A 15,388-nucleotide genomic window follows, 5' to 3' on the forward strand; every position below is an offset into this window, starting at 1 on the left:
ATGAGCAAGGAAGAAAGCGTTTGGAGGTAAGGTCAGAAAAAGGCAATCAGAAGCCAGATCTTATAGGATCTTGTAGGTCATTAAAAGAACTCTGAATTGTATTTTTAAGATGGGAGCCATGGGAGATTTTTCTCCTAAAAGCAGCAACTGAAAATAAAGTGGTCAGAAAAATATCAGCTCTCTACTTCATAATTTCAAGATATTATTTCCAGTTCACTGTTATCAGAAGGTATATTTTACTTTATTATATAGCTACACTTCTGGGGGGGGGAGTGTAATCAATATTATTGATTCTACATTATCTAATTACTTACTTTAAAAGAAAATATTGCAGTGCCTTGGGTGTTTAAGACTGCTTTCATCCCCAAAAAAGGGAAGAGAAATCAAACAAAACAATTTCCAGGAAACAGGTTCATTTGTTGCCTAAAGTCAAACAACTTCAAAAAGCCAAGGCTAGACTTCCAGTCGCATCAACTTAATTAATTGTGTAAAGCCAGACTTCAACTGGCAGATCCCCACGTAAAGGCAGCCTAAAAGGGCATGTTGTAAAGCAAGTGGCTCAGACCATAAAAATGAGGTGATGCCTTAGGAATTGCCCAAACCTCAGTAGAGAGGTTGCTGATAAGCAGCCAGGAGATTGTCTGAATGTAAAAAGGTCTAGGAAGAAACCTTGTTTATGTTCCCACATTAGCCAAACCTTCAGATGTACTGGCCCAGGATTTTGGCAAAGGGCACTTCTTTGTCACTGCCTTCACTGCATAACTCAGCCACAAGCTTCTCATGTGACTGTGCTGCCTAGAGGTCACCTTCAGACACCTTGGAGGGTCTATAGTAGGTAAACTTAGATAAGCAAATAGAAATTAGTTTTATCAGCACAGGTGGTTAGCAGTGATGGGACGTAGGGCAGAGTGTTTTACAAAGAGAAGCACATATAAGAGAAGGATGGGAAATTCTATACTTGAAAACACTGGGATCTTTGGACAGTGGAGACGTGGACAGGACAGGAGAGTGAGATGGCCTGGTTTACTCTCTATCTCCTGAACTTTCTTTGGGCTATGGCTAGGACCAGTATGCAGGTCCAAAGTTCATGCTGTGAGTATGATGTTTTTTTTTTTTTTCCAAAAAAGTCAGGAGATCAGTTGTCCAGGCAAGAGGTAGAGACCTCACTGAGGTTTGCTGATGAGAAAGTGGTTGAAAACAGTCATAACTATAGAAATTCCAAAAGGAGTAAGACAGGGTGTGAGCATGTGCAGTTCATCTTTCCTGACTTAAGAGCACAAGCTCTTTGAGAGGCAAGTCTATGCACTTTGTTGTAAGAAATTGAAATACTGTTGCAGAGGTGATGGTTGATGGCACAAAGATACTTTGTGGCTTTTGTGATCAGATGCTGCTACTTGTGGGAGATTTTGGCACTCGCTGAGAACCGGTCATATCCCATAACTTTAATATTCTTCATGAAAGTGAAAAAAAATGGACTCAAGGAAATTAAAGATTTCTAGGAATGCAATGGAGATAATGTGAAATGTTGGTAAGCTATATTCCTTGCAGTTACTAAATGAAAAAAAAAAAAAAAACACCTTTCTTAAGACACGGGTTTTTCGAGAAGCTGTAGAGACTAATTGGCCTCAAAACAAACTCAATGTTTGGTCCATTTCTCTTCAATAATCACCCTTAAAGGGGCATCCCTTAGGATACCAACTCTAATCCCGTCCTCTCCTAAAAGGCATAAAAGATGCAGGAAACGTTTTTGAAGAGAGAGAATAAGAACTAGGAGTTTGGTAAATTGCTTTTCCCTTCTCAGTGGTTCCCTCAGCAGAAGAGCCCTTGGTTAACAGCATACAAGAGCTCATGGAGAACTCCGTGACCTCGTCAGCCTTCCCCAACCCCAGTGTCCTGATCGCCATGAACCTGGCCGGAGCCTATGGCTTGGAAGCCCAGAAGTTCCTCACTGATAAGCTCATGGACAGTGACACCAATGGTGAGATGTCCGAGTTTCCCCCACCCAACATGTTCCCTGAACTTCTGCACACCACTCAACCCCTCAGATTCCAACCTGGACCCCAATGCTGCCTCTGACTGTACCTTAATCACACAGATACCTCTCCCTACATACCGGGAAAATACCTGGAAAGAAATATATTTGAAGGTCAGAGCATTCATAGAGGAGGGCAGTAAAGCACAAAGAGCTGTAGACCACATGTGAAAAGAGCAGGCTTCTGCCACTTGTGAACTTTATGACCCTGAACAAGTCATTTGGTCCCTCTCAACCTCACTTTACTCACTTGCAAAATCGAGATGATTCTAATAGCAATAACAATGGTAACAATAATAAATCTGTCCTACTTAATCTCGCAGGAGTTGTCCTGAGGCTCAAGTGAGATGATAAAGTTACAATTATTTTGCAACTATAAATCTTCCATATGTAAATTTGTATGGGTGTTCTTGCTGATTTTCTAATCAGATATCAGGGATTCTTGATGGAGTCTTCATGTCACGTGGATGCCATTTGATTAAATATTTCATAAGTTATTTTTCCATACATTTTCCTTAGGAAAGACAGATCAAAAAATTATCTAATCAGCTGATAAAAGATCAAAATGACCTGGATAAGAAACAGAGGTGCTCTTTCCCCTGGGAATGCCTTTTTTCACTGTTTTGTTCTCTTTCTGTAGATCTAACCACTGGTCAGCTCGCCCTCACCATTATGGCCCTCACCTCTTCCTGCCAGGACCCTGGGAAACGAGTATCCCTTCTACAAAGACAAATGGAGAACTGGGCACCTTCAAGTAAGACCTCATTGGAAAGGAGGGGAGAGTGAGGCAAATGGGCCTTCTTGAGAATTTTAGACCCAGAAAGGATAAGAATGGGGATTGGGAGAGTGGAATGTTATGGAAGAGATCCAATGTACCCTTGGATTCCGTCTCTACTAATCCCGTAAGTGAGAGATTCCCTTCCAAGCCAAAGTTATAAACTAGGAAAGACTACTACCCTAGGACACAGTCTCACCATGCCCAGCACCTGCCTGAAAAACAACACCCCTTTCTTTCTACTCAAATGTCAGGTGACAATCCATCTTGCATACTTATTCTCAGAAATACTGAAGTTATCCTTTGCCAATACCATATCTTTCTTTTTGCATTGTTTGGCTTTTCCTCCTTCACAAATGTCCTCCTAATGAGTGTTAATCTAATGAAGGCTCTCTCTCTCCCCACAGCTGAAGCTACATCCTTCTATGGGCCCAGTCTGGCAATCTTAGCACTCTGCCAGAAGAATCCTGAGACCACCTTACCAATAGCGGTCCGCTTTGCCAAGGCCCTGTTGGCCGATTCCTCTCCCTTCAATACAGGTGAGTAGGTTGCTACTTTCAAACACTGCCTTGATCCGGGGACATCCAAGGGCAGTGTGCAGAACAGCTGGGGACAGGGGCTGCAGGACTTACAGAAGAAGAGGAGCCAAGGACCATAAAAATACCTATATTTGGGAAATACTTAACAAATACGTGTTGAACATGGGGATTAAAGAATAAATGAAGGAAGGAAAGAAAATAAAAGTAGAAACCGGGACAACTGAAGTATCTGCAGCTACAGAACTTCAACTGGGAACAAGAAACATGTCAATCACATCAGGAATTATTCCCAGGCAAATTAAATAGGAAATCAATGTCTAGCCTTAGCCCTACCCTATACTCCCTCTTTTGTTATCACTACTGATGCTTCTGTTCTCTATTCTTCCCAATGCTTCTCCTTACAACACCCAAATATTCTCTTTTTGGTAAACAGCTAATCTCTGAACCTTAAACCCGTTAAGTTCCCTTCCCCTTCAAGAAAACATTGGGACCATCTTATTCCTTTGCTCTGCAAATACGCAGCTGCTTTCCTCTACAACACCATGTCCTTCTGCCTGCCCCAGATGATCTCTTCCTGTAAAATGCTCTTGGTGAGAGCCACCATCACACCCTACATTCATGGTCACCTTTTCTCCCCTACTGTTCTCTAAGTGATAGAATTATCTCAAGTTTCTATTCCCTTTATAGATGACTCATCAGTGACCTTTCTTATTTCAGACTCTATCAAACAAACAAGCAGGTAGCTATTTACTCTAGGACCTTCCTTGTGGGTCAAGAACAAACTAGCCTCTATTTCCCATCTGGAACCTGAGATGTTGCCAAGTTTGTGTTTGCCGTGCCAGTTCAGGAATTTTGGACTTCTTTGTTTCAACAATAATGTCGTCCTTAAATAGGTTATGCAGGGAGGGGAAAATCTATGAAAAAAAAAAGGGACATCATTTATCAGTTCTTTCATTTCTTCTGGTATTATCAAGCCAGAGCTTGCTCATTCAGTCCACACATTTATTGTGTGCAAACAATGAGAAAAGCCCTGTGCTGGATGTTATAAGGCATGCAAAGTTTCTGTCATCCAACAGCTCATAGAACATGATAATAGCAAAACACTGCAGAGAGAAACAAGAATGTGGAACAGATACAAACAACAAAAGTTAAAGGAATGAAGAAGAAAGACCACACCTGTTATGCTGGGATGACCAGAGAACGCTTCATTGAGAAGTGGTGATGGCTGGGCCTCCGAGAATTGTGGCATTTTGAAAGATAAACTTTGGTGTTTTAGTTTCCTATCTGCTAAAACAAATACCATATAATGGGTTGGCTTAACAACAGGAATTTATTGGTTCATAGTTTCAGAGGATAACAGGCTTGCTTCTTCTTGGAGTAGGTATCTTCTGACTGGCAGGCAAACTTTAGAGTTCTTCGGCTTTTCCATCACATTAAATGCACATGGTAGTGTCTTCTCCTTTCTCTCCTGGTTCTGTTGACTTCCCACTTCTGGTTGCTCCCCATGGCTTCCTTTTCTGTGTCCAGTTTCCTTTGTTTATAAAGACTTCAGCCTTACTGGATTAAGCCCCTCCCTCATTCTGCCTAGCCACACCTGAACTAATAACATCTTCAAAGGTCCTATTTATAAGTAGGCTCACACCCACAGGACCACCAGTTGGGGCATGAACATGCCATTTGTGGGTGACATGATTCAATCCCTTACAACTGGGCACAAGAAAAACAGGATAGAATATGACTTCCAGTCTACATTAATTACAAGCATGAGCTGTAGAGTCATACAGATCTGGGTTCAAGTCCTGATGCTACTTACTAACTCTGTAACCTTAGACAATTACTTAACTAACCTCTCTGACCCTCAGTTTTCTCATCACCTAAATGGAGATAATTATACATCCCATTTCACAGGTTGTCCTGAGGACTAAATGATCTCACATGGAACACTATAAGCACATAATAAAGTTAACTGTTCATATTATGCTGGTGATGGTTGTGATGGTAGTTGTCTTACACCCTTTGTGATCCACAGACACAGGAGCAGTGGAGACCTTGGCATTGACCTGTATGTACAACAAGATCACTGCAGGTTCAGAGGAAAGTTACAGAACCCTCTTTGGTCAGGTACTAAAGAATATTGTGGAGAATATCAGCACAAGGATCAAAGACAATGGCATCATCGGAAACATCTATAGTACTGGCCTCGCCATGCAGGTAAACAACCTTTGATGCCCTCCATTGGTTCCTGCCAATGAGCCTTGGTCATGGGACAAATCATCTGCTAAGATCTCTGGGAAAGACCAGCAGTGTGATTTGAGGTCCCTGTAGTGCTTGTGCCTTAGTTTCTTTACTGGTAATATGCAGATACATGTTCATTCATCACTACCTCATAGGTGAAGTGTGAAAACAAATCCATATGAACTCATTTCCATTCTTTGGGGAAAAAAAAGAAGCAAATATATCCAATAAAGGTACTAGTTCATTATTAATAATTATCAGTTGGTTAATAATAGTTATAGACTATTGAAAGTTTGATGTATAAATAATGATATTAAAGTGAGTCCTCAAAAAATACTGAATTTTCTGATTCCATCATGCCAACCAAGTATTCTTTTTTCAGCCCTTTATCTTCATCAACAAAAGGCAGGCTTGTTTTCAAAATAATTAACGAAAATAATCTAAACTTGGGTGGATACCTGATATTTGCTAGGTTCTTTCACAATCCCAATCTAATTTCAGCTTCACAAATAGCTCTTGTAAATGACAAAGCCAGCTCTGTCAAGTAGCCACATCCATTCTCAATCCTATGCTTCCCCAATATAGATTCCCAGGCTTGGAATTCTATAAGATCCTGCTTAATATAGCTCCAGATACAAACCCCTGTTGATTAAGATAGTATCCTCCCATAGTGGGGAGAGATATCCAACTGAATCAGAAATTAAAGAGCCATCTGTGACCAAATCCCTTAACCAAACTAAGAAGTTTCTGCTCCAAAGTTTCAAAATGCTCTATGGAATTCACAGAAAAACTGTACCATGACTTTCCCAGCTCAGAAAGCCCAGGAAAGGCAGAATTTTTGGAGTTAGGGTGTCAGCCCTAAACCTAATATGCTTCTGGACTAGTATTAGAAAGAAATAATTTCATGAAGAGAAAAACAAAGACTGATGTTCCACACATTAAAAATGAGGAAGAACATAAACAGCCTAGAACTTAGTTCACGTTAAACATAAGAGTAAACACACAGTCCCCACACCAATGTGCTCTGTATAGGAGAGACTAATGAGAACAAAGTCAGTCGGCTTCTATGTCATGGTCAATGAGATTCTGCCTTTGAACAAAGCCCTGTTTATTTCCATTGCTGAATCATGTACAGAGCATTCCCATGGCTCAGGTCCAGAAAGTTTTGTTGAGGATCAAAGGCAGCCTGGAAGGGATATAAGATGGGTTTTGTTCATGGCTCACTTAAAATAACCCTGCTTCAATTTAGCTCCAGACAGAGAAGTGTTTACTTTTGGTAATTTGGTTAGTAAATTCTGTTTGAGACTTTATCACCTGCAGGGTATGCTCTGATAAGGTGTACTTGAGAATTAAAAGCTTTTCCTTTGGAAAGGCAGGATCTCATCCACATCCAGATACCATGGACCATATGGATTTCTGGTCATTTAGGATATGTAATCTCTCCCTAGCCGCCTCACTGTCTTTACCTGGCATTTACCCAGACAGCCTGAAGTCTGAAATCACCAGGTGTGTAACATAACTTCACTGGAATCTAAAATGTAGTATTAGAGAAAAGCAAAGGGTTCTGGAGCAGTAACGACTTGAATTTGAATCCCAAATCTGCCACCATCTTGGAAAAATATTGAATTTCCCTGAATTTGACCTTCCCCATAATAACAAGGTTGCAAATACGTCAAATAAAATGCAATATTTAAAGAACTCACAGACACAATGTAGGACTCAGTAATCGTTCATGGTCTCTTCCAGCAGAACAGTGGGATCATTATGCAGACTTCAATCACTCTCTTCCAGGATGTCAGTCGTCCTTCAAGTAGCCTGGTCACCCATGTCCTTCCTCAAAGCACTCATGAGGCTTTTCCTCTATTCCATAAGTTCTCCTCATTCTTTCATCAACATTCCAGAGCTTTCCAGTTTCCTCTGATAGGAACTTAACTTGGAAGAAGGGATCTGATAAATTTCTTCATGCAAAGTTATTAATGACTTCTTACAGCTTAAGGTGTTACCCTCTTTAGAGCATTGGCTTTGCTAATGTTTTAGGGCAAGAGGATAAGATATTGCTGAGGAGAACCCATAAGATGCTCCTAAACCAAACTGCCTTGAGAAGTGGCCTCTGTCACAGTTGCCAAGGTTAACAATGATGGCTGTGCTTGTCATGATGGTCAGGTGGCTCATACTTGCCTCTAGCTAAGAAGCATTTTTGACTCCCCTCCCTCTTTTCCTATTTCCCATCTCAAGCAACCGGTGAGTTAATTACCAGCAATCCTGGCCCCTTAACATGCTCTGGTGGCCACAGACAGCTCAAACCTATAGGGAGATAGGTGGCTTACCCACTACACATTACAAAATGTTTTATATATTATCTCATCTGTACCTTGAATAACCAACACAAAAGTGGACACTGAGTATGATTTCCGTTTTACTGGTGAGATATAAAACTTAGCAAGGTTAAGTGATTTGTTTAGTATGTTAATCAAGACTCCTTGTTTTGCAAGTAACAGAAACCCAAATCATTTTCGCTTAAGCAAAAATGGGGATGTACTAGTAAACTTAAACTGGGAAGTTAAAGACTGTATTAGGTGGTTTCAGGTACAACTGAAACAAAGGATTCAAATCATGCTATCTTTCGTCCTCTCTTAGCCCTGTTTCCCTCATTCTCTCTTGCTGCATGGTTTCTTCAAAGTAGCTAAAAAAGAGTCACTCACAACTCAATGCTTACTTACAGGATCCCAGTTGAATAACCATAGCAAGAAAATAAAATGCTTCTGTCCCCGAACATCCATGTATCAGGGAAGGACTCCGATTAGCACGTGTAACCATCAATCGCTGTCACCAAGAAGATGGTGCACTATGAGTGGCCCAGACCAAGGGTCTATCCCTGTGGCAGGGTTGTAGAACTTCTGACAGTCTTGACACATTCAAAAAGCGTGGGACAAGTTCACCAAAGGGCTTTCAGGACAACGCAAAAGTGAGGTCTACTACATTCATATGGCCAGGCCCTACTAGACTAGAGCTCCCTCTGGAGCTTGCTTTGCCCTTGCTTTGCCCAGTTGTCACTCTCAATCTAAACCCAAGAATTGCTAACACATGCAGCCCTAAGAATGTTCCTCTGAATCTGATTATTCCACAGATACTTGTTGTGTGTCTACCATGTGACAAACAGTGTGCTAGGAGCTGGGGACAGACACAGCAATGAACAAGACAAACATAGCTCCAAATCTCGTGAAGCTTTGGTTTTGGACTCTGGGTTATCACAAAGATTAGTGATCAGGTCTGTCCTTTATGAAGTCTTAAAAGCCAATTCTCACTATGACTACTCTTTCTTTCACTTTCTTCTTATCCTAGGCTCTCTCTGTGACACCTAAGCAACCTAATAAGGAGTGGGACTGCCAGAAGACCATGGATACAATGCTTGATGAGATAAAGCAGGGGAAATTCCACAACCCCATGGCCATTGCCCAACTCCTCCCTTCACTGAAAGGCAAGACATACCTAGATGTAGCCCACGTGACTTGTACCTCTGGTAAGAACTCTTTTAACATCTGCCTTTCCTTATGTCATAAAATGGCAATGTATGCAAGGAATTGTGTGGATCAATTTTAAGTGGTATATAGGCTTGTTTTGTCCATTACCCCCATGAGATCAGAGCTACATCAGACTTCAATTCCCTAAAGTTGTGTGCTAGCATACAGCCGTAATATTTTGCCCTCAGCATTCCTCCATGTCTACTTCATTCAGCCCACACTTACTGAGTACTCTACCATGGCCAAAGTATTTTATGAAATGCTGGAAGCAAGAATTTAGGAGCTCCATGGTCTGAGCAATCAAATAACATAAAACTTCATTTATTCATTTTACAATTGTACCAAACATTATGCATTATCTTATGATTTCTGCTCTTTACAAAATCAGGAGACAGATATGTAGACAAAAACTGTAATATTTGGAAGAATGAAATAAGTTTTAAATAGAAATGGAAGCCACTAAGTGCAAAGGCAAAGGAAGTAATAGCTGATCATTTATTTTATCTGAGAGATTTAAAACAAGAGCAGAGTTGATATTTCAACCATAAAGATCTAAAAATCAAGCCCCAGTGCTCACAGTATATGAAAAGGACAAGGTGGAAACTGGAATTTTTTTTTTATTTGAAATATCTTTATTTCATCCCACTGAAAATTGCATTGAATTGAATAAAATTCAAACATTGCAGAAATATGCACTGAGAAAGTAGGAGTTCTGCTTAAAAACTTTATCACCCCAGAGACAACTAGTGTTCAGGATGGATTTCTCCAACTCTTCTTTCTAATCAAATACCAATAGAAAGTGTTGCTCATTTTATGTTGTAAGCACTTCCTAAGACAAGCAGACGTTACTTAGCTCCTTATCTATTTCAGTGCAAGTCTGTACAGACCAAAGTCAAGCAACCTGGTCTCAACCATACGAAACACTGCTACATTCACCTAGCACCTTAAGCTGCTTACCAATGATTTCCCAACTTTAACAAAGTGGCCATGCGGTCCTTCCTAAGAGTTTACACTAGTTGTCCAAGTATGTTGTTATGTGGTATAAAACTTACTACCTTTGTTGCCAGATTATTCAGGGTGACAAAAGAACCACAACAACTGAAGAGAAAGTACCATGTCAAATACATGACTTGGGGGCTCTCAAGCTTCCCTTCAGAATGCAAATTCTTTTAACAAGATAAATGTCCTTTATAAAACAGATGTCAGTTTGTCAGTGCCCCCTGGATGGAAATAAGAGCCTCATAGATAACAACAGTTCCTCAGAGCCATCCAGAAAGGCCAAAAAGTCATTGCAACTTCCTGAAACAATTTCTGGACTGAGTTGCCAATAACAGATTTTGCTCCTATAAACCAGGCCTAATAATCTTCGGCAAATTTGGCCTGTTTGCTCTTCACAGATCATGAAGTGCAACCAACTCTCCGCAATGAGCCTAGTCCTGTCCCCGCCTCAGCATCCAACATCACTGTCATATACACAATAAATAACCAGCTGAGAGGGGTAGAGCTGCTCTTCAATGTGACCATCGATGTTAGTGTAAAAAAAGGATCCGTGCTGCTTGTTGTCCTAGAAGAAGCACAGCGCAAAAGTTCCACGTTCAAGTGAGTATAAGTGGCATCCACCGTTCTCCCCAGGTCTAACTTAAATACCCATTTTCTCTCTTCCTCCTTCATTTTCTTATTCTCCTTCCTTCTCACAATTTAACAGATTTTTATTTAATAATCCTATAAGGATCCACAATCTAGCAAAGAGGCAAGACTCTATGAAAAGTTAAATCACACAAGTCAATATATGATGGAGTTTTAAAAATAGGGATTTAGAGAAGGGATAGTTTGCTGTAGATTAAAATAGTCAAGGAAGGCTCTGTGGTTTGGGGCTGCATTCAAAAAACAAGTACCATTTAGGAAGATATGGAGTTAGGGTGGATTCTAGGAAAAGGAAATGGCTAAAACAAAGCATTTGGGTTAGGAATGAGCAAGGAATTTGGAGATCCCTGAGTAGACCAGCTTGACTACATGAGAGAACACAGGACTGATGCCAGGAAGGGTAGGTTGGATGCTATTGTAAAATGCCTTTAATGGCAGGCTAAGGAGTTTGGGCTTCATATTGTAGGGAAGCACTGCAAGTTTTTGAGTAATAAAAAGACAGCATGAAAGCAAGGTTGTAAAATGTTCATTAGGTTATAAGAATTAGAGACAAGGAAAAAGGCTAGGGCATGACTAAAATTATGAAGTTGTGAGGTGCTAAAGACTCACCTAGGATAAATGGACTCGTACCAAGGAAAACTCCAAGGATTCAGTGAGTGACTGGACATGAGGGTCAAGAGAAAGAAGCTTCAAAACCACTGATAAGAGTGTCAGGAAGAAAAAACATGTTTCATAGAAAGAGGCTTAATTCCTCTTAGACATGTTTAATTGTGGGTGATGGAAATAGAAAAAAAATTAGAAGGCTTTTGGAAATATAGGGGAGGAGGTAGAGGAAGAAGAGGTCAGGGCAGGTGAAAGAGCTTTGGTAGTCACCTGATGGAGCTAATGACTGAAGTTATGGAACTATAGTAGGCAGCAAACATAACACACTCAACAAAATCATGAGATGGGTCTAATTATTTCTATTTTACAGAGAGCATCACTAAGTCTCAAGGAGGTTAAATAGTTCTAAGATCACATAACATGTAACTAATGGAGTTGAGATCTGAACCCATATTTGACTGACTCTGAAGTTCATGTTCTTTCCAATGCCCTATTGGGAAAGGGCGTAATACAGAAATAAATCACAGAGGAGAAAATTAAACTTGGGGAATGTCTGTAGTTTGCAAAATGAGAAATCAGTGGAGAAATATAGAGCAGTCCAAGCTATGAAAAAGTAAAAGGAAAATGCCAGGTTATGGAAGGAAAAAAAAAGGAGATAATTTCAAAGGAAAGATGATATGATCCACAGAATCAAATTCTGCAGAGACCAAATTTGATAAAAATTAACAAATGTCAAGGAATTGGCAATTGAATGGTACCTGGGGATCTATTCCACAAAGTTATATTGAATACACTGCTCCTTCTGCTCACCGTCAAGCTTTGTAACTTCTGTGACTTTTATATACAGATCAGGATAAAAGTCTCATTTCAAGAATATTTAATTTTCAAAGCAACCTTTTGAATGCACCTCACTTCTTTGAACTTAGCTTTAATTTTGCCTGAATTCTCTTTTTCTAACTGTCAGTGAAACAAATGTACATAAAAGTAATTTTAAGGAGAAAAAGCATAGAAAAGAAAATAAAGCATACACAATCCATCACCAATATGGCCACAATTAATATTTTTATAATTTTGCTGATTTTCTATGCATATTACAAAGTTTTGATCCATGATCTACATGAGATAGATAGACATTTCATATAAAACTTTTATCCCACCTTTTCATTTAACATTATAAGCATTTTTCCATGTCACTAGAAATTATGTGGAAAACAATTTTCATAACTGTAAAATACTCAATCTTGGGTATCCACCCCATTATTCACCTAAACATTTTCCCATTGTTAGACACTAACATCTTTTAAAAAAAAATGATTATTGATGGGTTTTTTTAAAAAAACATTCATTTTAATTGCATTTAATTCCAAGTGAAGTAATTTCATATTCATTAGTTATTTTCATTTGCTCTTTTGAGCTCGGTTTTATCTGATCTCTAAAGCATTTAGAATGTCTCTGTCCCTTCAACTTTAACCCATTATTGCCTGACCTTACATGAGATATTAATGATTTATGGTCTTGTTCTTACAGATTTGAAACCACAATGACATCCTGGGGCCTTATGGTAACTTCTATTAACAATATTGCTGAAAATGCTAATCACCATACGTACTGGGAGTTCCTTAGTGGTAAAAAACCTTTGACTGAAGGTGAGAGGAAAAAAAATCTGGGCATTTCTTCCATAGCTTGAAGGTTAATTTTTTCATTGCTTCACTTCATTCATTCATTCATTCAATCAATGAATAATTTCAAGATTGCATATGTACATATAGTGACTGTGTATACAGTGATTATATCTGTATATACAGTTATTTGAGAGAGAGATGAGATATAGATGACAAATGATAGATAGATAGATAGGTAGGTAGGTAGGTAGATAGAAACACCTAAAAAGAGTCAAGACTCCTGCCTTGACTCTGAGCCTGTGGGGAAATATTCAGTGAACAGATGAAGTGGCTTGACCTACTTAAAGCAATACAAGGCTAAAGAAAGGAAAAAGAGATGTGAAACAGGTAAAAAAAAGATTTAAGATGAAAAAGTAGTAAATGCTCTAAGAAAGGTGGCCACTTTCAGGTTTAAAAAAAATCAGACACATATATGCAAAACAAAACCACAGTGAATTCATAGCCAGTGAGAAACAAATACGAGGGATTAATAACAGCTAAAATTTGTGTAGTGATATTATATTTTTCATACAGCTCTGCAGGTACTAGGGATTCTCTTTGTAAAGAGAAGGAAACTAAGTCTCAAAGACAGTAAAGGGACTTGTACAAAACACACATCTAGTATAAGATAGACCCAATAATCCAACTCAGGTATCCAAACCCTAGAATAGGTGTGCATTCTACCATAGCTTGGCTCAAAATTTATTCTTCACCTTTTTCTCTGTAGTGTCCTTTTTTTAATCTCCAAGGAGAGGAATGTGTGTGTGTGCATGTCTGTGTAGGGAAAGTGGGAAGAATAAAATTCAGGCTTCAATGAAACCTTAACATTCTTTAAAATTTTTGCAGGAAGACATAAATGTTCTTTGACTTAAAGAGCATGTGTGTGTGGTTTTATCTTAAGATGATGTTACCTAGTAAAACTGGTGTCAACTGTCACCGTGTCAAGAGATTTGAGCCAATGCTGTGGCCTTAGTAAAGATATTTTGTTATCCAAGAATTACAATGGGAAGTATTTTCCTGGGAGTCTTGTGTATTTATCAAAATCTGGCCCATCAGAAATTGTAGACTTGCAGCAAAGCATCTAATAAAGAATTTAGATTTTGGAGTCACACTGGCCTTGGTTAGACACCCCTAACACCTTACTTACTAGCTTCATTAGGCAAGTAATGAAGTGTCTCTGAGCCAGTTTCCACAGCTATAAAATGGAACAGCAATAACCATTTCTTGGGACTATTGTGAGAATTCAAGCTAATGTGTTTAAATTGAATAAATACAGTGCCTTCTGCATGGAGTATGTTAAAAATTGTAACCATTATTATAATTAGCTCTCATATCACCTGCATCTCAAAAATTGCCCTGGAAACTTAAATCAGGCTTATTCTCATGTCTGCCAATTACTTTTCTTCTCTGGAGGAAGGGATGGTGAAGAAAAAGGCCAGGACTAAAGGAAGACCTCTCAGATCCAGAAAGATTTGGGCTGGAATTGTCATTCTTTCTGATGCTTGGCCATTTGAAGGCTCATTACGGATACCATCATCACCTTTCCCGCTCTGAAAGAAAAAAATTTACAAAAATTACTGTCCTTCCTTAGTTCTTATAAAATCTTCAAAAATGAACATAAGCTCCTCCCTTGAATGCTCTAATTTTGGCCTAAAAATAACCACATCCATTGCACATTTATTATGTGTCAGGTACTGTATTAGGCAACCAACAGTCATTATTTCTAATCCTGAAATTGGCTCCTCAGAGTAAATATTAATAACACAATAGTATAAATGAGGGAAAGGAGGTTCATACAGCTTAGTAGCTTGCCCAAAGATATGCTCAATGAAATGGTGACCTAGAGACTCGAAACAGGGACTCCCTAAATCTCAATTCCATGCTTCCTCCATACTAGTCAAGCTGCCTAGGATGATTTTGCTCCTCTAACAAATTTAATGGGCTGACCCTTTAGGGGTTAGGGATGATTACATGCCCCATGGTCACCTCATGCTATTCTCTGCTTGTTTCCAGGGGTTGGTGACTATATACCCTCCAACCAAGAGCACATCACAGCCAACTTCACACAGTACTGAAGAGGAAGTGTGTGCAAGCTCCACCCAACCTCTCCAGAGGAGAGGTGGAATTTTTCTCACTTCGTTTCCAATCTGTGCAAAAAATTGTTGATAGCCACAGTGCTACCATATTACTGGTAAAAAGGTAGAAATTAGTACGTAAATAAAAGATGCAAAATTCCCTGGGGTCTTAACATCTGTGACCCATGGAAAAAAAAATCCAGCTTCTCAAGGTAATTATTGCTAGTCATCATTTAATTCTAGGGAGAGGGGAAGGGGGTGAGACTATTTTTGAATACTTTTGCAGATTATTCTGATCTTCTT

At 39.3% G+C, this 15,388-nt stretch overlaps 1 protein-coding gene and 1 long non-coding RNA gene across 4 annotated transcripts in view; one reads left to right on the forward strand and one right to left on the reverse strand.

Annotated features, from left to right (window-relative positions):
* LOC119538413 overlaps positions 1-15,388 on the reverse strand; it is a 97,617-nt gene that overhangs the window by 50,914 nt on the left and 31,315 nt on the right. The gene's annotated exons all lie outside the window — the stretch shown is intronic.
* On the forward strand, positions 12-15,298 carry CBLIF (cobalamin binding intrinsic factor). 3 transcript variants are annotated; one of them, XM_037841337.1, is made up of 10 exons: positions 12-229; positions 1,385-1,528; positions 1,802-1,978; positions 2,673-2,786; positions 3,215-3,346; positions 5,376-5,557; positions 8,924-9,101; positions 10,500-10,701; positions 12,877-12,995; positions 15,024-15,298. In XM_037841337.1, exons 3-10 carry the CDS (start codon positions 1,849-1,851, stop codon positions 15,083-15,085), a joined length of 1,119 nt encoding a protein of 372 aa, XP_037697265.1. In that variant the 5' UTR covers positions 12-229; positions 1,385-1,528; positions 1,802-1,848; the 3' UTR covers positions 15,086-15,298. The 3 variants fall into 3 exon arrangements, with proteins under 3 accessions (XP_037697265.1, XP_037697266.1, XP_037697267.1); XM_037841338.1 differs by lacking the exon at positions 12-229 and having other exon boundaries at positions 705-1,528; XM_037841339.1 differs by lacking the exons at positions 12-229; positions 1,385-1,528 and adding an exon at positions 1,014-1,092.

Source organism: Choloepus didactylus, chromosome 6 (genome assembly GCF_015220235.1).
Source record: "Choloepus didactylus isolate mChoDid1 chromosome 6, mChoDid1.pri, whole genome shotgun sequence".
NCBI lineage: Eukaryota > Metazoa > Chordata > Mammalia > Pilosa > Megalonychidae > Choloepus > Choloepus didactylus.

Excerpts from the sequence above, each read along its gene's own strand:
- CBLIF (XM_037841339.1), top strand. The coding sequence starts at position 1,014 with ATGGCCTGGTTTACTCTCTATCTCCTGAACTTTCTTTGGGCTATGGCT. Across the intron at positions 1,979-2,672 it reads CATGGACAGTGACACCAATG|ATCTAACCACTGGTCAGCTC; the intron begins GTGAGATGTCCG and ends CTCTTTCTGTAG. Across the intron at positions 12,996-15,023 it reads TAAAAAACCTTTGACTGAAG|GGGTTGGTGACTATATACCC; the intron begins GTGAGAGGAAAA and ends GCTTGTTTCCAG.